We start from the raw sequence: 26,684 nt of genomic DNA, 5'->3' as shown, positions 1-26,684 counted from the left end.
GCTGTGCGTAGCTCGTAGCCAGCGTAGAGGCGGCGCCTTAGGTATTATTATTATTTGTAAACAAGAGTGTGCGGGCGCGGGGCGTCACGTGACCGGCGGCGATTGGTCGGCGCGGCAGCTGCGTCGGGTGCGATGCGAAGCGCGCGCTAGTCCTACGCCGAACGTCGCCGCGTCAAGTCGCGACGTCACTCCCGCGATTAACGTCGCGAACTAACACGATCGCATTCCCTTTTTGTTTATTTTCGCGTCGTCCGTTTTGTTGCCGCACCGAGACGAAAAGGAGGCGGATGGATCGAGCGACCAGAGAAGGTACTGGTGTAGTTTTGTGCGAGCTTTGTGGAAGTGTATTATAAAGTTGTGAGCTTTTTTGTGGATTGTTTAGTTAGCGGCAGTCGAGCGTGAAGCGAGTTCCCGTGAGCTTCCGCTGGAGCTTTCGTAGTAGCTTTCGCGAATGTATGCAAACTTTGCACAAAGTTTTAAAGTAGTGAATGATATTATATTTTAGTTAATTTTTGTCATTATTAAGGTAGCAGAATGAAGTTTTATGTAGAGTTTGAATTGAATGTTAAATACATAAATTGTGAACATTGTAGTAGACCTTTATCCTTTGTAAGTAATAATGTAGAGTCTACTATGCTTGTAGCAAACATAGCGTCATGGATACAAAACAAATATAAAAAAACATGGAAATGCTTAGTGTAGGTTATTAAGATTGTTCCCATTTTGAAATATCATACTATAATTACGGGAATTATGCCAGGAAAGCTTTAAAGAATGACGCATCGGCATGTCATTGTGTTTCTGCGCATGAGTCCTGATGTCACATAATTTAACCCTTCAATCTTCACGCATTTATAACTGCATAGTGTAGAAAATATACGTTGCATTTTTGTTTGAACTTTCCTTTTGTGTATTGGTTAAACAACATAGAGTAAATAGTACACTATGTTTGTTTTATAAGGTTCAACATGTACGACGCTGAATATTAAACTTCTTGTAAACAAATTTAGTTGTAAAAAGCAACAGGCACAAATTGCGTGCTTAGTTGATTTTAAAAGAAGATTCATAAGCGAATTAGATAAAGATATTACCTCCAAAAATGACTGAAGTTTTTATAACACAATAATTAAAGGTTGGAATTGACTTGACAATTGATACCTACACATTTTAATGTATCATAAAATGCTTCAAAAGCTTGGTAAAATTAAATGATATAAGCAGGAAATATAGAAAGCTCTAGGTTCTTATTAGGATTCAATAAGTTGATAGAACTGCGCTACAAGCCTCATTCTTTGTTACTACATAATATAATAAATGAATAATCATGATATTAGAATCCTAATATATATTATATTTATATCAAAATATATTGCCCATAGATCTATCTTTCGTTTGACATATCACTAAAAGAGAAACTTCCAGAAGGGATGACGATCTTACTTACGTACTTATAAATGGATACATAAAGAGTAAGAGAAAACTAACATTACATGAATACATTTTCAGTTTTCACAATACGATCAATTCAGAAATAATGTCTATTTTCAATTACCTAATTAAATAATTAGTGTGGGGACTTTTGTATGTTGGTACTGAAAATATTCTTAACATTCATCTTAGTTGAAAACGATTAAAACGATTGTGTTAGAACGATTGTAAATCACCAGAAACGCATCCCATATCTTTCATCCGCACAGAAGTATCAAAAACTAAGCCAGCTACACCACAGCTACACCCAATTGTTTACAAATTACAACGATGCCGTTCACAGCATCAATCTGAGTCAAGAATCATAAGACAATCCAGGCCGGTCCCACGGATAATCGAATAAATACGCCTTCCTCTCGTGAATGCGATAATGGCGAGTCAAGTTCATCGCGACCAATGAAAACAAATAAACAAATTGGCCAATTTCGTCCCAGTCGCCGTCGACAGCGATGGTACGGATTGTGCAATGCACGCTTCCTTTTTAGTCGCGAGTTATGTTTCCTTTTTCTAGTTTCGGAAGCTATTGGTGATAGCGATGATTGTTTTGGTTTCAGCGTTACTCATAGATATTTCGTAGTTAGGTGCTGTATTCTCGGGGGTCAGATTTATGAACGGTCTTTTTTTAATTAATATAAAATAATTTAAAAGCTTTCTAAAAATGTATCGCATTGTCGGAAAGCTTCCAAATATAGCATTAAATCATTTCAACGCTTCAAATTTCCAAATAACTTACCTTCTAAAATTGCTAGTCGTTATATTTATACAATACTAGCTTTCCGCCCGCGGCTTCGCCCGCGTTTTCAAAGAAAACCCGTTCCCGTAGGATTTCCGGGATAAAACCTATCCTATGTCCTTTCTCGGGTATCAAAATATCTCTATACCAAATTTCATGCAAATTGGTTCAGTAGTTTAGGCGTGATTGAGTAACAGACAGACATACAGACAGAGTTACTTTCGCATTTATAATATTAGTATGGATTCCGCAAATAATAATTGAAATTAGATTAAAGTCCAAGAATCCCTTTCTTAAGATATAATATTCTCTATCTTTTATATGAGAGTATATTAAAATATCTGATATCAAAATATCTGTAGTTATTACAAATTCCCAAGACCTTCTATATTAATAACCGAAAATACTCCGTCGATTTCAACTGAAGCCACTCATAAAATTCACTCACATTCATGTTTACCAAAACACCACAAATACTTTCAATACCTCATTTCAAAGATCCTAAGTCGATCCGTTCCTTGCTATAATCCCTATCTTATTGCTCTTTACTAAGGACTTGGTTTTCATAAGTATTTCTGTTCAAACACATCGTCTGAACTTGGGCAAAGTTGTGTGTGATTGTAAAGAATATTATGTAGACGCAGTCTAGCCGGTGAATGCTCGATTCGTCGCTTTCTGTGCAAGATAGCACAAGTAAGCAAGTAATTAAAAGTTAACGAAGTGAGTGTAACATGATTTTTATAAAGAAATATACAATAGGGTTTATATTTAAATAAGTATTTGAGCATTATCAATATGAAGCTTGTAGTTGTGGGTATAAATTGACTCGACGCTTCATAAATGTAGCGTTGTTCATCAATCGTTAAAAGATAAAATAAATTTGATAGTAAAAAAACTCCGTGTATTAGGTTTTTACAATAACGTCACAGAAGCGCGTTCATTAAAATTACTGTAAAGGAAAAAAAAGTGTATTAAATCATAATTTTAAAGACAATAGAAAAACATTTACAATCACACACATGTGACTTCCTTTGTACAATTCAGCTTCATAGGTGTAAGTACAAAAAAATAGTCAATTTCCGATGTCGCATCCGATAGTAGATCTAACAAAAAATCCTCACAAAACTGTATCGACCAACTAAATTCATCAGTCAGCATTTGAGTTGAACTACAAATTAGTCTTTATACACTTGATTTAAGGATGAAAATGCCGTTGTTTCATCATTGTATACGTTCGATGTATGGTGGTAAAAGTATTAAGATATCAGAAAAAGTGGTAGTGTGGGAAAGATTGTTGTAAAAAACGCCACATCTGCGTCTCTATTCAACTAAGCTGGAGTGCTTGAATGGGATGGGACGGTAACTCTATATCGGGAGTCTTTCTTATCATTGTAATGTGGCTTAATCTCAGATCGGCTTTTGTTTCGGCTAAAATTATATTTGTGACGTCATCCGATCTAATTATAAAATGTTTATCCAGTTGTTAATAATCGTGTGGATGTGATGGGATGTTCATTATGTTTATATATTTAACCTATTTGTTAACATAAATACGATGTTATGATTAAATGTTATTATAAAAGTTAGCGCCAAAACAGAAAAGGTAAAAGTTCAATAGTACACGCAGTAGCAGAAAAAACTCAACAACATTCTTGCCATGTTTTACAAGTCTATTTTGAGCGTATAATAATTAGAGTTATCCTTTTGCAATATTATATTCCTAAACGGTCACTAACCTTATCTATAGTGTAGCAGTAAAGTTATTTACTAAGTATTTATCTAAAGAGTATAATCAAGGTAGGTACATACTAAATTTGATCAGCTTCTGAGAACAAATTCATAATGAGATGTGTAAATTATCTTTTCTTACCCGCTTTCACATAAATGAAAATATCCTTGTATCCTCTGAGTTTCAAAATAAACGACGAACACGGAATAACAAACTAATTCTCTTTAATCATAAAATTAGACTACTTTTAGCGTTTTGGAATCGTCATATTATGATATAACAATTAGGTACCACAAGTTTGAATTGCAGTTTCAGAAGAATAGCTCTTGTCTTAGCTCTTTTAAAATTTTAATGAATAAGATAAAAATATATGTTTTGATCTTAGTTTTGAAGATACACGAAGGTCTGTTTTTTAAAATTCGTTTAATACCTACACAAATAAATGTGTATATACCTGTATCTCAATACCTTTAATCAGATCAACTCAATCTAGTAGTTTAATGTTATATTGGAAAATTAGGATAAAAATAATTTTAATGGTAGTTTAACTTATTTTCATTTGATGTGATAAAAATTTTATGTACTTATATAAAAGCTGTTTTAATTTCATTAATCATAAATATGTTGTTTCGAACTTATATTAAAAAGTGTTTATGCAGCCATTAATTTAAACACACTGCCAGCGTCATCACTAAAAAAGATATATCACTTTACAATTTCTCGTTAGCAAAGCATTTATTTTGCTAGAAAACATGACACACAATATATTTATGTGTCAAGTGAACTTACACATAAAAGTAATGGATTAATTAAACTCAAACTCAAACATTTATTTATTCAATTAGACTTCTTTTACAAGCACTTTTGAAAGTCATTACATATTTTAACATTTACCACCACCACCATTAGAAAGAGAAAGATCATTTATTACGTGACAATTTACGAGTAATCAACCTTTAGGCTATTTGCAGCTTTGAAAATGAACTTTACCTCATAATATTATAGAAAAGTAATGGATTAAGTAGAAAGAAAAAAGATCATCTATAACGTGCCAATTTACAGACTTAATCAACCTTATTTGCAGCTTTAAAAATGAACTTTACCTAAATATTACAGTCACGATAGCATAGACAATATGTGACAATATAGAATGCTGTCGCTATGGGCAATCACCCTGATGCACATATCCTGTATAACGTATCATTACGTTTGATGATACTCGCCTGGTGTGAGAAAAATTTATAACCTCACTTACTGTACTGAATATTTAAATGCAATACGAGACAACTCTCAGACAAGATGGATTGGTTAGAGCTAACGAGTTCCAAATAAAAGTGCTCCTGTATAAAGAAGCGAAATGTACGCTACATTTTTAATATCATGTAAAAAACCTATTACAAATGTTGAGTCTCTATGTGGTTCGGCTAATTAGTAATTACTGACAACTAGAATATAATATTGTTATTTAACCTCTCGGTGATTTTAACGGGACCATAATTTGCAAATACATAATCATGTAATAAAAAAGTACATCAATCAAATTAGGATGACCTATTAGGGTGTTAGGGTATTGTTTTAAACTACTTAAATAGATAATTTTCGTATCGTTTCTAAGTTAAATTGTAAGTCGTATGTTTTCAAAGGCCTTCGACAGTATTTCCCACGTCTACAATTAAGAAGACATTAATAGTAATACTAATCTCGATGATTTGTTATCATACCATTGCATTGATATCTGAATTTATGTAGCCTACATCGAGGATAATCATTTTTAAGTGGCGTACTGATAAAAGAGGTCACGATTGCTTTACCGGTACAAATATAAACATCCTACTTGAATATATTGCGTTGTAATTTATATAGAATCTTAAGAATAAGATACATTATTATAAAATTTTGATATTGAGTACCTATCGATATTTTTGGCAACCATTTTATTATTTTTTATTTTAATGTTCCAAGTGTACTAACACGATTCTATCGACACCAATTACATAAAAAAGGACAAGCCGTTAAGGCTCTAGACCGTGCCCAAAAAATATGCATAAAATCCCTCCTTCTATAGCAGTCGCAAAAAAGCTTATATGATAGTAGCTTGATAAAAGATCGTTAGAAGCATAGCTAGAAATAGAGAATAACATACTTCTTTTGCAACGAAAGTAAAACTTGAAAACACCAAAGGGGGTGCACGCAAGCCAAGCCGCGGGTGTTACCTAAGCTATAGCGTGTGTGACTGAAGTTTTGTAAACAAGGTTTTTCATAAATAAGTGAATAACAGATGCATACAACATTTTCTCTAGTAATTGTAAATATTTATTAAGGAATTTGTTTGGCGCCCAATAAGTATTTATTTCTTAAATGTTCTGTCAATGATGAATGAACTTAAAAAAGACTAAATATACGAATATTAATGCTAATAGAAAACAATAATTATCTAGTTAGATAGTAGTGATATATTTCGGTATTAAAAAATTAGAGCGACTTTATAAAAAATAACAAAAGAATGAAATAGTATATTCTTTACCACGTCAGATACCAAACTACAATTTAAAGGTATAATTTTATATAATCGATTCACTTATCACTTCATTATCAGCAATGATCATCGTAAAGGAGATATCGATTTCCGGAGAAGGTATTATACGCACCGGATGTTATTCATGATTTTATAACACAGCTGAAATAGAACGGAGTAAAAAATTGTGACAATTGAATTTGATATTATTATGGTGTTAATGTATAGGATACGGGACGGCAAAAAAAGCATTTGCATAGAACATTTTTTGAAATATTTTAATAAGAATAAAAAAGAGACAGTATCAAAATCTATATGTTAAGCATTTTGTAAATAACATTTAGTAATAGTTGGTGGGGGTTGCAATTAATTAAAAATTGAATAATATTACTAAAATTTAAAAGCTTTCCAAACCTTTAACTTTTGTAAGCTTATAATGTACACAAGTGCATACCGCAATGTTAGATTCAATAGAGTTGTACAGCTTCATAATAATATAAGCATCAACGCATAACATTAAGGAACCGTCGTTCAAGTTCAAACGCGAGGCAAAAGCTTTAAGAATTGCGTGCATTCTCCAGTTAGCTTCCAAGATTCAAGGATTTCCGAACGTCATCTAAACATGCGTTCGCTGCACCACGCGACGCGGCACAAAAAAGCGACAACATCCGATTCTAAAAATAAGCCGTATAATTACAGCGCAGAGCTGAAAGCGCAATGCTTTCGCTGCAGCGGTTGTACGGTTGCCCTTGACAACCGAGACCCAGATACTATCGCGTTCCAAGCACACACCGACACCTCACCCGCACACTGGCACCACAGACGAATCCTGGCGCACACTAACATACGTGTATTATAATAACAACGCACTCACACGACATTTCGAGTTGCGTTCTGTTCCGAGCTTTTTAATCTTTTTTTTTCGTCGAGCGTTCTTTGTGCACATCTACAAAGAGTTTCGCCTTGTGATTGCTAGTCGGGACGTTTTGATCGCACGTTTGTGCCTTGATGACGCAATGATAGAATGCTTTTTCGCTTTAAGTACAATTTATTCCATTTGCTCACTCCAGCGTGACGCTAGATAACTTGATTTTGTACCTCTTGCATTCCTTGCTAATGTACTGTATTTTATACTTTTTTCCCCACCATTGATTTTAAAATATGATACCTTCCTGTCCATGAAATATCTTAAATTCTTAACAAGTTATATTACTTACGTAAGCACGTATGTTATGCTGATGAAGTGCATCTGACCATCAAACAACACATTTTTTTTTAGAAAAGCGTGAGCATTTGTAAATTAAAAAAGACTTACCTGCCCTAAAGCATAAATCTGCCCACTATGCCAAGCAACAGTCGAAACAAGCTTGTTGCAATTTAGACTCTCTTTGAGCTAAACAAAAGACATTCCGTTTGAAGTTCAGCTTAGAAGCCAGAGATAGAGATCTTGCCAAATTAAAGGGATTTAAGACTGAATAAAATGGGGATACTTCAGATGGAACGGGTATAAAATATTAATGCGATGTAAATGTATACAATGCTTCTTCGCTGAAATTGAGGAGAAAACCACGTGATTATCATCTCACAGCAAGCTTAATGTTTACAAAAACTCCCTGCTAATTTTTTACGACCACTGTTGTTATTAAGAAAATTGTAAAAGTAAACATTTAAAATACCTATATCGTTAAAATAAGATTGGTTGTAAATGATGCTCTCGTTAAACTATTAACATGAATGAAATCTAAAAGTATCTAAAGAATTCAAAATACTTTTAGCCGGATTTGATGCGTCAAAACAATACCACAGATTAAAAATAAAAGCGGAAAAGACACAGTTTTAAATCGAAACCACACAAAAATAGTTGCCCTTTAAATAGTGTAGCCGAAATAGAGCGTGCGTACCCTTCTAATAATAGTTTGTTTACAACCTATATCACGTGTTCGAAATACTGATATTTTCCAAATATTATTGTATTGCAATATTATTGTGGTAGCCTTGAAGCATTGAGCAATTCGTTTCTGATTAAAAGCTCTTGTGACGATCTAAATCAAGTTTCCAGTTTTGGATAAGAGGAAAAATGATTAAGAACAGCCTATTTAATCACTAGGACTTAACTTTAAAACTTGAATGTGGAGATATTTGTTCAATACATATTTTTATATTTATTATTAAGTGCTCTACAAAAACCAAACTTTTTAAATTACGATTCAACCTGCATTTTATATACAAGGCTTTCAAGGCAGATGAAAAATACGCAAGAATCGCCATAGATTAAATATATTACGATACAATTACCTATCTAAGGTCGAGGGAGCACGCATGGGGTCAGGCGGGGAGGCATGACGTCACCGGGTAAAATACTACCACAACGATTATTGGGATATGGAGTGTACTGTAATATGGTAGATTTACAGAACATTTGAGTGTTTTCCTTAGTTGTGCGTTAATTTCTGGTTTGCCAATTACGTCTCTCTATCTTAAATATATTCTTGGATGACGTGTTTATTTAATGATTTGCCAACATTTCACTTTATTGTTTTTTTATATTGATTTTAAGCTAATTGTCATTATTTGTTTGTTGCAGATTGGTGCAGGCCGCCTGGATAACACCAGCCTGCTGTCGGCGCCTTGCAGCTGAAACCGACAACTAAACCAAACAATAACCACGAAATCGACAAACCAAAGCCTCCAGTCATATCTTTCGTTTCAAAATTTTAATATAAGCACTATTTTTTAACCTTTTAAAATTACGCGCATAGTATACGCTAACTCCCAAACAGTACAAATTAATTTAAGTCTGAAGTGATCGGTATTTACAATAAAAAAAGCCTTGAAGAATTTTTAAGAGAATCTATCAACGACCAGTATTTAAACGTTCCAAAATAAATAAATCGTTAAACGAGTGCACAAAATATTTTATCGATAGTTAAAAATTGTATCGCAACGATTCCTCGAGCGTTTTCTTAATCAGCCAAAGATTTTATAAGCCTGTAGTTATAAGACTTAAGTTAACTGCCTCTCGTTAAGGACCTTTACATAATTTATTTCCTAGTGAGAAAATCAAGATATTGTGATTAGTGTAGTGTCAACCGGTGTGCCGTATAATCGTAACGTAAGTGCTATTTAGTAGATATATTCGCGGACAAAACGAAGCCAGATCAAAAGTACAAATTATCAAGTTCCAGTGCAGTTCCGAGTGTTCATAACGTTTATAGACTTAGTAGAGCTTATTTTTGTAAGAGATTGAAGTAGCAGACGCAATGAGGTTGCGTCGAGGTAACACGTCATGAGCGAAGCGCTCAGGAGCGAGGCGGGCGCGGATAGCGCGCACCTACCGCCCTTCTCGACGTTCGGCGACATGGCGGAGAACGAGCAACGCATCCTCACCGCCGACACGCGGCTCCTCGACCCCGCGTGGGAGTACTACGAGCGGACCGGCGACACGGTGTCCGTGATCGCCAGCCAGCCGCAATACCGGCCCTGGGAGTCCATGCCTCTCTCGGTCAACTCGAAGGACGCGATACTACGAGCCGGCTTCTCCGCACCCCTGGAGTACCAATCAGTCACACTGCAACCTATACCAAATAAGCTACCGTCCTTCCAAAGCCAGTTCCAAACATTTCCAGAGACCACAGTCATTCCTGAAACGGGGTTACCGAGCGTGACACCCGTACCCGTCACATCGAGCCCCACGCCAAGCGCGAGCCCTAGTCAGTTAACCCAGCTCACGCAGCTCACTACGCCGTCATCTCCAGCGCACTTGACCACGTTAGCGCAAGTCACGCCTTTATCTACTACGTTGACGACATTATCACCCGTGAACGCAACGACATTCCACACCCTAACAGCGGTTAACGCTAGGAGTTATCCGATCGTTCCGGCGCCTATACAAGCCAGAGAATTAGCACCCACTCAAACCTACATCGATGATCGGCACATACAGCTTTATCAACCAAATATTGCGACAATAAACGCTTTTCCAACTCAAAATGGAATTTTACATCAAAATGGGACCCTACTTCAGCAGAATGGTAGCATAATACACAACATTCAAAGTCCCACAGTAGTTCACGTGCTAAAAAATGAACCATTTGACGTTAAATCATTACAAGACAAATATACGCCAAATGGATTGCACCACAGTAATTTCCAAAACCCAATGTTATTAGACAACGGCTATGAAAAGAAAAGCAATGGTTTTATTAGTGCATCATCGCCCACGCGATCAGACTTCAGAAAGAAGGAGAGGCGGAAAATGCGAGCAAATAGTTCCGAATCAGATGGGTCTAATATGGAAGTCGGGTCAGAAAGTAGTGGTCAAGTTGCGGCGGTATCTTCAACAGCAGGCTTTAAATCGCCAATGCATGGAGCTCCGCCAATGGCTACTGGACCAATGGATCTCGACGACATATCCAGTGAAAAACAGGTGAGTTTTTACAATTAATTTAACATTCTTAGTCTTCATATTTCTTTAGCTCTTTGTCTTTATTCCCTTGATAGAATAACAATGTCTTAAATCAAAGCATCTCTTGTAAAATTCAATTTTGCTCAATCAAACATCGCTGATGATGCTCTTTGATCTTGCACGCATACAATTAGTTAGGTATACGGAGTAAACTGTGTGAGTCATCGACAAATAAACTATGCACGATATAAAACAAGTTCAAACGCGTAGACAATAAAATCAAAAACGACAACTAATCTGTTCTCTGAGAACTGCCGAATAGCGTAAACAATTCGAGGGAATTGCGAAAAGCTGACTGAATATTCGACGAAAGATATGAGAATTCCCTGAATTTCATCCGACTACACGGAACCATTGAAAGTGGATATCCTACGGATCCCGAAAAAGAGAAACTTTGCCAGTAATTCCACCTTTTATTATTCGGCGAGCACTTTTTATTCTTAGTCTCGAGTTTCCAAATGGCCAAAGTCTCTGTCTTCGCGGCTATAAATTTAATAGTTAGCCGATTCGCCTGCTCCTCCAATAAATTAACTTCCTCTCTCGTTTAAAACACAAATTAAAGTCGGGCGATTTACGCGTGTCCTGCTTAGAAAATTTTATGAGTTTCATTTAAATTTAACGGCAAATGCAATTAGGCGGCCGTTTTGTGAAGCCTTGGGCACTAGTGAGTGCTAAGGTTTAATTTTATAGTCTCGGTATTGCTCGTAGAGTCCATCGTTTTTTCGCGCCGGCTAATGCTTCTTCGCTGGAGGAACTTTAAATTGCCTTTAGCAATTCTTTCATAATATTCCAAGCGCATACTTTCTCGTATTTTGCAATTTTTTAGCGAGATTTTCAAGAATTTCTGTGAGCGAGCGAGCAAGGAATTCATTGGGATAAAAACTTATCTAACTACTAGAAAAGGTCCAGACTTAAATAACATTCTTTCGTCATAAATGTCAATGTATCCTAGTCTAATAACGAACACCTTGGCTCGGGCGCAGCTGCCCACAGTACGACTAATTATTTATTATTAGTTATAACATTGAATGTTTTACTCAATTCTGCTTAGAATATCTTAACATCCTCGCCCATATAAGTGTGCGCTTAAGTTTATTGCATCTTATTAATATGTAATTTGCATGGGACGTAAATAACGATATTAACTATGTATTCCTTATGAATTGTAGTAAGTATGTAAATTCAAAATTATTATCAGATATAAATTAAAGCAAAAAGCAAACATGCAGTTATCTCAAGCAGAACATAAAATGTAGTTGAAAACAATCCAATCACAGAATTAAAGGAAAAATTTTTTTGATTTTTTACTTTTTTCTTTAAATCTTGTTTTTCTAGCTTTATAATAAACTAGCTTTCCGCCCGCGGCTTCGCCCGCGTTTTCAAAGAAAAACCCGCATAGTTCCCGTTCCCGAGGGATTTCCGGGATAAAACCTATCCTATCTCTCAAGTTGGATCGAACTGCACATGGTGTGCGAATTTTATTATAATCGGTTAAGTGGTTTAGGAGTCCATTGAGGACAAACATTGTGACACGAGATTTATATATATTAGAGAAGATAAAAACTGCGTACGAATATTGGAATGGATTATTACTTGTAAATATATAGAGCTAATAGTACAAACTAAAGGTAAACAACACGGGTCAAATCACTAAATTTTTGATTCGTAGTAAGTTAGAAAAAAACATTATTTTACGCACAAATATCGACGTTGTCAACAATTTTTTAACAATTATAATAAACAAAAAAGTACTTAGACACGTTTATTTAAATGTACGTTATTCGCACGCGATTCAAGCAACAAAAACAAACTTAGATTATATCGCTTTTAGGAAAAATTTTACATATAAATGTTTTCCTGTGAATCATTTTTGGTTAAGTAATTGCATCGAATTAAAACTTGTCATTTGGACATGAATATTGAGCCGACAATTTATCTTAACGTAGTTAAAAACGTTATTAATAATTATGTGCCAATAGAAATACTAAAGCTAAATAAAGAAAGCTAAAATTTATATTATACATAATTTAAAAATTCTCAATAGTAAAATAAATGGAAAAATAATATTAAGAATTTACTATTATTCGATTCTAAAGATAAGAATGAAAATTAGATTAAAGACGACAATAAATTGTTTAATCAATACGATCAACAAAATATATAGCAATTCCATTCTACCGTCTTCTAGCCATAATAGATCCACGCTATGATAATCTATAGTGCTCGAGAATAAAGACTATTTTCGTGTGAAATATTTTCCAGACTAACTTACCAACTCATTATACGAATGACTCAAACAGGGGAAATCCATTCGGAAAGTTTCCTAGAAACAAAGAACGAAACAAGGAAAGCGGAAGCCTACGAAATTATTTTTACAGATTTATTGCTTGCTCTTTAAGAAAATATACACTAATAAATATAAACCTTAATGATACTGGTATGTTTTGTTGGTGAAACCTTAATGAAATTATCTTGCTGGTATAAATATATCTAACACACTTCTTACAAAGTAGATTCCAACGGAAAAGCAAAACAACACATAAAACTCGCGTATTCAAATATTTTTGGACATTCAATTCGTTACTTTACTCTCTACCTTGTCAAAATAATTCAAAATATAACAACCTGACAGCTTTTAAAATAATTGTTTTAGGATTCACGCCGTTACGCCGTTACGCCGTTAGTATACACCGACGCATTCGCGAGCGGCAGCGAAACAACGAAAAATCTGTCAGTAGTATGGCAGGTTTTCGCATATGATATGTCTCACTCTAGCACATAGATAGATGAAATAGTTGCGTCCTTGTCAGTATTGTTTCGCAAGGAACTGCGAAATGGCCATTACACAGACGCATTGCGAAAAAGTTGCGAAAACATTGCTGTTTACTAACGTTCCGCAGATATTTCGCTACGCCGTAGTTTCGCAGAGATTCGCTGCCGCACGCGAATGCGTCGGTGTACTAACGGCGTCAAACCATTGAATATTACATGTCTTCAATAGAAATGAAAGACATTTTAACGGATTTTAAACACGATTTATTCAATATATTACTTTCCGGACGTATCAAACATACTACTCTATGTTTTCAATAGAAAAAGCTTAAACGCTCCCAATTTACTGTGAAAGTTATAAAGCACTAATTAAAATAATTTATATTTAGCATCATTATAAAATTAACATTATTTACAATTTAATAAAAAAAATAACATCTGTACAATTAATGCATTTAGAAACGTACTTAATTATAAATTGAGACAATCTATTGGTTGTGAAACATCTGCCAAACCGGGTCCGCTATTAGACATAAAAAATGCTAGTCAGCCTTTATTTATCTAACTATCTATTAACATTATAGACTTATGATAATATAATAGTTTATCTATTAGTATGACTATTATTTGTGGGTATATTTATGTGTTGGTTACTTGCATTAATGCCTCCGGCTAATAGAGAGCAAGAGACTTGGATAAAAGCTCGTATGGTACGTATGCTACCCCAGGCGATAGTTATTAACAAAGCAAGTTTCAGTCATATAGATTCGATAGGTAATGCGATAGAGATTAGATACATTCACAGTTATACATACACAATTTAGAAGAAATTTTTTATTTATTTATTTATTTTATTTATTTATAAACATCACCTGTCTGTAAAATGCAAAATGCAATTTTAATACAGGCTTCACATAGAAAAAAGTATCACGTTCGATTAAAAAAAGAGCAAAGCCAAATATGTAGGTACTAGTAACACACGATTTATCTCTGGACTTCCGTTAGTAGTTACTTCTATAGAACCTTTCAAACGTAAGTCCATTATCATGTAGGAAACACTATAAATCAACAGGCATATTGTTGAACCAACAAATAGCCTGTATTGTTGCTAAACTATAAATAAGACCTTAAACAGGAACCGTCTGCAAGTAATACATAACACTTCAAAATTGCATCGAAATTTAATGTTCGTGAAATACGTTATCAACCGTTCCACAGTTGGTTCAAACGTCAGCTGTTACAATCGACTCATCTTGATAAGGAACTGTAGCAGGCATGAATAAAATTGCACATTGTTATGTATCGCTTTCCAGATGGCGTATTTATGGTTTAATTCGGTCTTGAAACAATGGTATTATAAAATATGTTTGTATTATGGGTAATAAGATGCTATCTTATCTTGTAATCGTTTATGAATAAGGTTTGATTCATATAAAGTGTGTAAATTTGGCGGATATAAATGCACGTATAATTAAAGAAATACTACAGCAAAAAGTTTCGCAAATAATTTTACTAACTAAATTTTCATTCCTGAAGTTTGTTTTTTCATGTCTAATATAACCTATAACCTCTTCAATTGTTAAGTCATTTCTCCGTTAATATTCTAAAAATAAATAAAGTCTTGTTTGTATTGCGTACAATAAAACATTATAAAAAAATTAAATAATACTGAGAGATTGATAAAAACTACATTTAAATGAGCATTTTGTTAATTAAATTTTTGTTTAAAGTGTGACCTTAATAGTTTTAAAATGATACTTTTAAAGTAAATAAAAATACCCAAGAGACAAATTAGTATGAATAATAAGTGCTTATATCTGTTAAACTTGAGGCCATCTTTGTAAGCCGTCCACGCACTAATAGTTAACACGCGACTTCATTTAATTTATGCGCTTTGAATTCGATTTTAATGAAGATAACGTGTAATTATCAAGCGGGCGTGATGAAGTTTTAATTAAATTGACTATTAATAGAGATAACTATTTTATCCATTGATAAAAGTATGCTAAACTTATCGTGAAAATTGAAATAAAACTTACATACTCTATGGGAGAACGGTGCATAGTTTATTTGTCGGACTTTTAAAAGAACACTCGGAATGTATAGAATAACAAACAAATTAACTCAATTTTAGTGCTTCCCGTCACAGACTAAAAAGAAGAGGAAACGTTGCGGCGAATGTATAGGCTGCCAAAGAAAAGACAACTGCGGCGACTGTGCGCCGTGTCGCAACGATAAATCGCATCAGATTTGCAAGCAGCGGAGATGCGAAAAATTGACCGAAAAGAAGGTGAGTGGGCGTCTTTTTTTTAATGTTTTTATTTTTACTGTTATTATTTGTAACTGGCTGGTATAAAAAAATAATAAAAGAATATAAATACAGCAGATTATCATAATATAGTCTACATTTTTTAAAGTAGATAATACACGAGCTAATTTTTTTTCCACGTATGATTATAATTTTTTATAAAAGTAGGGAAAGATAAAGATCAAACGATAAAGTAAACTCAAAATATAACTCATGGTAAATATATAAAAAATATACCTAGTTAACATATAGACAAATAGGTAACACATTTCCAAAACGTTTTCGCTCTAGTCCGAATCGCGTGCGCTCTTGAAATTCAAGTTCGAGCTCACAAAACCTTGAATTCTTGATTCATTGATAGAAATGCTTATCAATTTACATACATATCATACGTTACGTTTTACGTGAATTTGAAAAATCGCTGAAAAAACCTTTGAATCGATTTGTGAATGACGCAAACACTTGTATGACTTATTTACGAGGCGTAATTTGCATTAATTTATTCGTCTGCATAGATTGCCGCCATCTTGTCGACGGTTTCGCGGGCATTGTGAAATGGCCGCGGAAGTTATGTATCACCGTCTAAATGTTAACTAAAGAGTGTCGTATTTAAAGTCTTGAAAATGCCATTTATATGACAACAGAGTTATGTTTGATATTTATTCAATGTGCTCCTTGTGATCAGTTTTCATAATATCTAAATGCATAGCACTACATAAAATACGAATTGACGTAGTGCATAAAGAATTTATAAAAATAAACATGTTTAGTAGCAACTCTAAAATCCAAATTTTGAGAAATGTAGGTAATTTGGGGGCAAAGCAGGACTTAGATATACCTAGTCTATAGAGGATAGAGAGAGAGTCTGAATTACAACCTTTTAATATTTTTATTGATCGATTGATTATGTACATAATAAATGAATCTAAATTATTTAAGATGCGATAAGTACCTAATGTAATGAAATTGCTTCATACAAATAGGTATTATAACTTTTATCAAAATAAAGTGTTTCAAATTTTCGTTGTTATAACGTATTTTGTCTTAATTCAGACATAAGTATTCAAGCTTTATACAATCGCTGTATCCATAAAATGCAAATTTCATATTTGAAATAAATTCATGACCTTTAATGGTGGTATAAAAAAGATGTGAAGTAACTTATAGCGCATTACGAATGCTATTAAAGTTGTTTGTCTTTAAAAATTGTGGAAATATGTTGCATATTCATTGTTTTAGATTCATAATATTTTATACTAGCCTATAAAAATATCTATTTCTTCTTATATATTCACATAAACTTGCAAAATAATTTAAACGATACATTCGGTTCAAATTAAAAAAATACGAAAATTTTATTTTTAAACGGTTCACGGTATGTTTTAACTGAATTCATGAAAAATAAAGTAGCTCCATAGTTGTTTATCTAAAAATGCCTATTAAAAAACGAAAACCAAAACGATAAAAATAGCAAAATGTAACCAATACAATTATTTATATCTGACTTGTAACAACATAAAGTTTTACAAGAAGTGAAGTGAGAACCTACTTGACTTAATTTACGATTATAAGTTAAGGGCTGCGAAGTAACTTAGCAAATTAGTTTTAAAACAACCACCGTAAAGTAACGGGAAGGGAACATTTCGGTGTTTAAACTTGATCAGTGTTAAAGCCTTACGAATCGGGCTGTAATTTTTTGCTTCGCTAATTTAGAGGCTCTAACATTCTGCTAGAAGCAAGAAATTGATTGTAGTTTATTTTGTATCAATTTATTGTATCGACTTTAGTGTATAGAAGAGTATAGACTGATATAATTGAAGCGGGCTAAAAGCTCTAAAATTAGTTTATGTGAGCAGCTTTATGCAAAAGTTATGGTTTTCGGAGTGTCTCTCAATCGATTAGGTACATAGAAAGCAATCATTTAAAAGGTCAAAAGTAGTTGTTAATCCCCATGTATGAACATTTATGAGAAGCGCGATTTTTTGTGTAGAATTCGGAATTTATTTATTTACAAAACGCGGTTCGTCGACTAAAGCTTCATTCGGAGATCGATCTCAGAAGAAATTTCATAGATCAGCTGTTCGCGAAAAAACGCTTTTAACTGTAATCGTGTCAAACCGAAAAAGGTTCTGCTTTTTGGGTCTATTTCCTAACCTTTGTGCTTCATATGTCGCCGGTCATATTATCTCGAGCGCACGCGCCGCGCAATGTGCGCCGCAGCTGCGTAGCGCTCCAATCATAGGCGGGCACACCTCTAGCCTATCAGCTAACGTATCTGATTGTATCCATTGTCGGTTAAAGGTGTTTTTTTTATCATGTAGCAGCTGTTCTCTGATCGTCTTCGGCTTTCAGATTTTGTGGATTTTAAATTGAAGCTTTAATTTATTTGTTCAGGATTTTTATTTTAATCAGTAGCACAGCAGTAGTAGGTATACGTCGAAATGGCTTGGATATTATATGTTGTTGTCGTTGAAGAATGTCTAATAATTAATACTTATTCTATACAACATCAATGTTAATACATAACATTTATTATTTATCGCCAGAATAAACAATGTTCTGAATATCATTATGTTGATTTGAATTAAAAATAAGAACACCTTACCAATGAAAAAGCATTTGTATAACTTAAAAAGCATTTTAAGTTATAGAATTGTAACAAACAAAAAATATCAGTCTCGTGCCAAAATACTAAAACAATTGTATTTTCACAGCGCACAATAAACATTCAAGAGAAACTTCTGATAAATCTCCATTGCTTTTATCGCGGATTTTAATGGCTTTTTTGTTTCGTGGATTATTCATACACTTGCTGTAATCGGCGAAATTTTTGCCGAATTAATATCACAGAATATCGTCGCGACGACTTCAAATTAAACACGATTTATTACAATCTGTAATTTTATTTTATATTTGCCTTTGTCCATTGCAACTACTTTAGTATTTATGGGAATAATATTGTTAGAACAATAACAAGATGATTTACGTTCGTTAATAGCGTCTATAAGAAGCTAGATTTACTACAATTTAGTACTTCTATTACATTATACGTCTTCTCCGAATGCTTTATAACTGAAAAACAAATGCCAATTACATAAATGTTTTGTTATTACTGATTTATGCGTTTACTTTGTGTTGTAGCACAGATTAAATATGTTTATCGTGGATATAAAAGATGAAATATTAGGAGATAATGTTTATGGGGATTATTAAAATATGTGTTTTTATTCCTTCATTTTAAGTTCGTAACAAAATCATTCTTAACAAGTCCAACAAGTATAAACAGCTGAATATTAAACTTTAGATTTCATAGAATCCCCCTAACTTACAAATCAATCATGAATGAACCTAGCAATGTCACTCAAGTAAACAAACACAGAAAGCGAGCACAGATAAAAAAGGAACTAGCAAAAAATAGCAACAAATCTGCAAAAACCTGAAGTGGGGGACGGTGCCACGTGCTGTCCACCTACGGCGATTATAACGGCGTACTTTTTTCTTTTTTCGGCACGCCCCAAGAATGATTCACAGTTCCGCAGATGTAGCTTTTTGTGCTATCAGCTGATGTAACGGACAGCTTAATGATGCATCTTGCATCGAACAAATACATGTTACACTAATCATTGCGTAATTTACTTTTTTTTTTCTGGTAGTTAAGGGTCTTGCGGCGTACTTTGTTATATTATTTTTCGATTACGTTTTTAAGATTTTGTACTTACTCAAGTAATGTTTTTGGTAATTATAATTTAATTTTAAAGTAATCTGTTCATTTCACTGTTTAATATAATCAAGGTGTTTACGCACATACGTCAGGTTGAAATTGTCTATGCCCCATTGATTTCAAAACATGAAGAAAATTAACAGATACCCTCTCTTCATGTTGGGGTGAAATAATTATTTAACAAGGTTAAACTTACAGTAGATATCCATTAACAATATCCTAATCCCTATAGACCAGATTTTGAGAATTAAGTACTTTATATTATAACTATTTAATATACGCATATATCATTATATTATATTATTCAATATACCTAATGGTTAAGAATTCAGTTCCCAAATAAAAAAACGGTATATTTACTACAAGATATTTTAAAAACTATTAATTTAACAAATATATGTACATGAATAGCTTTAAAAAAAGTTGCTTCAAGATGGCGGCTGTAAAAACATGCATGTATAAAGGAGCTTTTGTCGCTTGATAATAAAATTCTAAATACGAGAATTAAAGCTGCGCTCAATGACGACGGACAAAAAATCAACATTGGGCCGGTATGAACTGGTTTCAGAATAATATCATGTACCCGCATTTCACCTTTTTCTATTGCTTAAAATAATTATCAAGTTAACAATACAATAACGTCACTCGTTTGTAACTAGAGACGTTTATCAAGAAAATAATATAAAAAATTGACTAAGTTCATCTGTATGTTCGTTCTGTACCAAGGGAAATAATTTACTCGCGAAAGCTCAACTTCATCGGACAACAAATCAATACTTTTTCCTAGCAAGACCCTAACGCACGCAACTAATTCAACTGGCTAGAACTTGTATAGATGTATGTAGTCAACATCCAAACAGATACGCACACATACACGCACACCAATCGCGCTCTAGTTCCACATTACACGAGAACTTGCGCCAGTGTGCGTGAATGCGTGAGGGGTGCGTTGATGCACCCTTACCATGCATCCAACAAAATACGATGCGTTTATTTATTATATTATACTATTTAATCTGCTTATGATTTCAAGTAAACTCGTACTCACTTTTGTAATTTTAAAAATGACCGCGCCGGCATCCCTTTAATAATTTTCGAATACAAAATTTTCAAACTCAACCGTAATTATCGTTTGTGGTTTACGTCTTGTGACGTAGGGTGGTTGTTAGCAACATTTATATTTTATTAAATTTATATGTTCGGGTAAACATGGGGTTCTCATTATGCGACGTGGTAAGTGGAACATTCAGAAGCAATGCGGTGGTGAAATCGCACGTGCCCACGCATACGTACGCAGTTCCGCACCTCAGGCAACTATTCTAATGCCAATGTGAAGTGCTTTTAACACATATTTAAAAATGTTTTTTTCTTTAAAAGGGTTGGTAGGGAATGGCGAACGCATTAACGCTTGGATTTCTTGGAGCTTACAAAGCTTGCTCGTCTTTTATTTTCCTGGTTTAATTGCGTGAATTTATAATATTATTTTTCGCTTAAAATTGCGTTAAAATACTACTTTTACAATTAAATTGTATACAACTTACAATGAAATAGCCTCATTGTCAGCATTTCTATATCAACTATGTAGTGATACCTACAGGCTACAGTATAGTTGATAAATGGTCTGATTTAATTTGTCCCTTAATTGTGTTCCAATTTTAAAAACGGAACGCAATAGAACCTTAACCTCATTCGACACGCAAAAGCTCAGTCGATAGCTATATAGTCTATGGTATAGTTTTAACTACGCGTTGTTCATAGTTCATTAGAGACCTCCCTAACACGCGTCAGAAGCATGCAGCGTGAACACTCCCCTACGTCACAAGAATCTAATTCCGTACTATACCTAGACTTTATATACGGATTTTTTTATTATGTACATGTGAGCACCATGTGAGCTTTTATTTATGAATGGAAAAATGTTTAAAACAAAAATTTCTGATTCTAAATAATGATTCAAATCGTATTAGCTAAAGTAATAAATTAATTAAAAAACAAACAAAATGAAAAATCTCCGTTATGTTCCATCCCAGTACATAAATACGCCCATCCCATGCTTAAGCATTCTGTATAATCTGTATACATTTCCCGCCAAGAAACGTCAGTTATTTTTTCTCAAAGAGTTGTACATAGTGTATGTGCTTCGCTCCGCCCCGGTGGGGCGCGGTGAACGCGTAACCTACAAATGAGATCTGTAGCTGACCTGAGGCTGGAAATAGTGTGGACCTGCATTTTACTTTCAGTAACGCACTTTTGTTATTGCAAAATATACCTGCCGTCGGTTTATTTACTGTTCTTACCGATTATAGAATCATTATTAATCTTACAAGTGTCTTAAGGGAACTTTTAGATGTCTAAAATATAAATTTTAATGGATAAACATTATTTTAGTTACAATGACAGTAATCTTAAAATAAAAGCACTCTTTTATCAATTTAAACATTGCCTTACAAGAACTGAAACATAAATTGAACGGTAACACAATTAGTAGTTTAAGTTTTCACAGACTTCACGGCAATTACGAGCTTTTAAATTTTCTTGAAAGCTTTGTAACAACTTCTACATTATAATTCTCAAATTCCATAGTATAAAATACACGTTTTAATAAACAAGAAGGTACAATCATCTAAAACATATCTACACGCAGTTAATTAGATGAAAAACTTAAAGAAAATATAAAACGGAATCTACACAAGGCCTACGTTTACATAGGTACCTGAGGGGAAATCGCATAACCTACTGAACGCACTGCCTAGTTAACAAGAGGCTATGTAAATACGTATTCTATGTGATAGTGCGTTATTTATATCGTACATATGTTCACTAAGAACCCTGTAAAGAAATCAAGGGAGCCTTGTCACGCCTTAGGGATGATGACAATGGTGTGTCGAGATAGAGATGTAATACTTATGTATGAGATACGAATGTATATCATTGTATTTGATGAAGTGATTTTTTGTATAAGCAACTTTAATTACAGATTGATTGCGAATAGATAAAGAATTGTGGGAGGATTTAGGCGCGTATTTTGCTTTCTAGTTTAATTTAAAATATCAATTCCAATTTACATTTTCTGGATGAACTCCAAACAAGAGTTTTATTTGCGACCAAAAAAGTAACAAGTAGGTATTTCATAATACTTTGGCACCCAATATTTTTTGTTTTACATGTTTTAGTAGCAAATCATAGTCTAGATTATATAATAAATGGTAATAATATACGAATACATCTGTTTCATAACTTACGTGTTCGTTTTACATCTATCATAACATTATGTATTATTTATTCTTCAGCGTTGAAAAATTCATTCGATTTCACTTATGGCATTGGGACATTATCATAAAACATTTGGGCTATAATACATTATTTTGACGACTGAATGGATGTACTTAGCTTATAAACTGAAAAAAAAAAAACAAATGAAAGTTTCAAATAAAAAAAAATAAGAAATATTGCAAAGCAGTTCCGCGAGTATTACGTGCTTAAATGAGCTCATTATGAGGGAAATAAAAATAAACGCCGCGGTAAAGAGGTATTACAGAAAGACAACACATTAAACTGTCGCTCGAGGGTAAAAGAAGCGCGAAAACACTACAAAAACACTTGAAATATTACTCGAATTTTCACTAACGTGCTGTTAACTATTCTCTTGTATCTTTACAATATTTTCCCGTTTATTTACGTTCACGAGTGACTCATTGGCACCACTCATCGAACAATCAAAGCAAGGCTGACGACCTCCCAGCTTCATACCTTCCTACCCTTTCAGCGGTAACCATTTTCGCTTGACCCTTGCTTCTTCTCACTTGTCCCCGTGAGGCGCCTAACTCGCGAAGTGGAAGAGGGGGGTGGGAGGTCTTCATAAACTGGAAAGGGTCTATCAAGTTGGTTATTGTGTGACCCAACTGATAGGTAATTGCAGTTTTTATGCACCGATGTAGGGTAAGGGGGAAATGGGGGTGCAATTGAAGTTAATAAAATACTTTAATGATGTATGATACAGAGTGCTAATTACTTAATGAAAGAGCGCCGTTGATCAATAGTTGCGATTTTACGCTTTGATCGTTGTTTATTTAAAGGACTTAGGAATGTGTTTCGCATTTTTAACGTTATTATGAGTATAACTTGATAACATTCTTGTATTAGGGTAAAAGTATAGAATAGGTAATTTATACAAGGATATAAACTGTCTACAATTATTGCATATTCTATAAAGTTTTATTTTTAACCGACTTCAAAAAAAAAAGGAGGAGGTTATCAATTCGGCCGGTATTTTTTTTTTTATGTATGTACACCGATTACTCCGAGGTTTCTGAACCGATTTACGTGATTCTTTTTTGTTCGATGCGGGATGGTGTCGAATTGGTCCTATAAAAATTTTATTCGGATAGGCCCAGTAGTTTTTATTTCATGAGCATTTTTGTCTGTAGGTATTTGTAAATTTTGAGAGTGTAAGTTTGAAGTCGGTTGTTTTTAACGCAGTTATCACTTGTTAAAACTGTTCTTGTATGACAAAGCATGTTTTATAAAATATTTCAACTGATTTAGAATAATCCAGTAAATAATTAAGCCTATCTAATGGTACTAACTTATCTTCAATTTTATACAAAATCAGTTCATAATATAATTATATACTATTCAGGATGTAAGATCTCTTAGATACGTCCATTCAATAAAACTCATTCAGATCTTCAATCCAAAGCAATAATTACGATCACTAAATAATGTAATAGGAGACGTACGGGAACAGTAAATTTATGATTTAACTCCGGTGCCTAACTTCCGTTCAAACATTGTAACGCTATACGAGACACCTTTATTTGATTTATGTCACTTTTTACTTTTTTTTCAACCATGAGAACTGCCGACAGACTTGTAATATGAGTTACAGTACAGATTAAAAAACTCTCAAGCTTTCGGCAGGCTTTATCCGGTTAAGGAAATGTCATTTGACATGTAATAATCGCTTTTACTTATATCAATTTAATTAGTAACTTTTAATTTTTCCTTTGAAATTTGCCTACCTGTAATTATCTGCTCGTTAAAGAGCTTGCTTGAATAACAATCGACCAATTGGCATCACAAAAAATTGGAATGATTATAAATTTCATGGAATAAGAAATTAGTATTGTTGTGCGGTACACCCACCCCATTCTGTACTATCATATCAACTTTATTCAACGTTAATTAATTACACTGTCATTTTCCATAAACCTATATTCTGCAAAAAGACCGCTTACCAAGAAGCCAGTCAACCGTCACCACAGACTATAAATAACAATGATGTTAAAATGACAGATAATATTTAGCATACTTTCACATCGGAATATGAACAGTTGCAATTAAAATAAGTATAATGGGTCAATTTGACACGCATATGCCGTCCGCTCCTAGCCTAAACAGACCGTTATTATTTTTATATTGGTTGCTACGGATGGAATTGATCAACGAATTTCTGTATAAAAGTTCGCCCTATATGATTGCGATATAAATGATATAACATAGGTACGATTAATTTGCTACGATGCTACATTTATATTAGTAAAGTTGTAAATTGTAATATTATATTGATGTGCAATTAATATTCAACCTTAATCAGTTAGAGAAAATATGAAAACGAAATGTGTTTAAAAACCTAATAACCCACTAATTTGTATGTAAAAAAACACATTATATTATTTTAATTTAGTTGCATATTGAATGAAAGCGGCAAGTAAATCGGTGTGTTCAATCCATCATTTGAAAACAGGCTTGCATTTATTAATTTTTTGACATAAAGTCGGCCATTTTGAATGGGAGCAGCTGTTGCATTGAGTTCGTTGACCTGTTTTTTATGGTGGTTCCAGGTAGAATATTCTATGGGTCGATAGAATTTTGGAGCAGAATTTAAATTTTCGCTTTTCGATTTCTTTATTGATTTGTTATTTAAATTACCGAGGTTTTGTTAAATTTGCCATATGCCTTTTATATGACGTGAAATTAGTATTCAAATTTGTTACGAAGTGACAAATGCATTTTATTATAATATGATTCCTTTATGATTTATAGATATTAAAAAACGATCTTTTATATTAAAAAAAATATCGAATGAAAAGAAAATGTAGAAAGAATACAATTTGATTCCATCTTAACAAGTAATAATAAATTATAATAATTCATAGATATTTTTTCCATCGATGATATATAATTCATATTCATAGTTCATAGAGTGATATTTAAAGTTCAGGCTACAATTTACTCTATGGCGCTACATACTCTACAATTTACTAGAATACAGACGTTCTAAATGTCAAGAGAACAATGTACAGTTCTAATAACTAATCATACAGTAATTTTAATTAAAATAATTACTTTTAAACATAATATAATGAAACAAACATTTTTATTCGCGTGACAGTCCATATTGTTTTATTTCTTACTAGATGTATCTTATTTCTAGGTTAGGTGATTTAAATAACATACATCTTATATATTTCCTATAAACGAAGTCGTTTTAGTTACACCACTGTTATGAAGAACGGATGAACGGATTTTATCGATTTTACGATCGTTGGATTTGTCTCCAGTTGGGTTAGGATAAATTATATTAACATAATTTTTAAGTTATTCATTGTTACTTACTAAATGAGTCCTGGGTGCTTGGATAAATGAATAAATTATTATTATGTTATTATTATTAATAAAAACTTTAAAAACATTGAAAAACTGCAACGAAACAACCCGGGCAGTGCCAGTAGCTAGTATACCAATACAATACAAGCTGTTGCATTTGACTGCACTTCCTCCGTCGCAAATTCGTAACCCGCATCTCTTAACTCGGTTATCGCGGTGGCAGTCGCAACGTCTATTTATTTTATTTTATCACACACAAGTACCTATTCTTGTTACAAATGATTACTTATATCACTTCGTATTACTATAATATATAGTATAACTACCTATTAGTTACAGATATT

General features: G+C 33.4%; 1 protein-coding gene across 1 annotated transcript in view; it reads left to right on the top strand.

The window, feature by feature from the left end:
- The first annotated feature begins 10,845 nt into the window (after positions 1-10,845).
- The window catches only part of LOC123692444 (DNA N6-methyl adenine demethylase), an 80,257-nt gene continuing 64,418 nt past the window's right edge, over positions 10,846-26,684 (top strand). The window contains exons 1-2 of the mRNA XM_045637189.1: positions 10,846-10,891; positions 15,852-15,992. Of these exons, the coding sequence (XP_045493145.1) occupies positions 10,859-10,891; positions 15,852-15,992 (174 nt within the window). The 5' untranslated portion in view covers positions 10,846-10,858. The remainder of the gene's footprint in view (positions 10,892-15,851; positions 15,993-26,684) is intronic.

Source organism: Colias croceus, chromosome 6 (genome assembly GCF_905220415.1).
Source record: "Colias croceus chromosome 6, ilColCroc2.1".
Classification (NCBI taxonomy): domain Eukaryota; kingdom Metazoa; phylum Arthropoda; class Insecta; order Lepidoptera; family Pieridae; genus Colias; species Colias croceus.
This window is presented reverse-complemented; position numbering and strand designations above follow the sequence as displayed.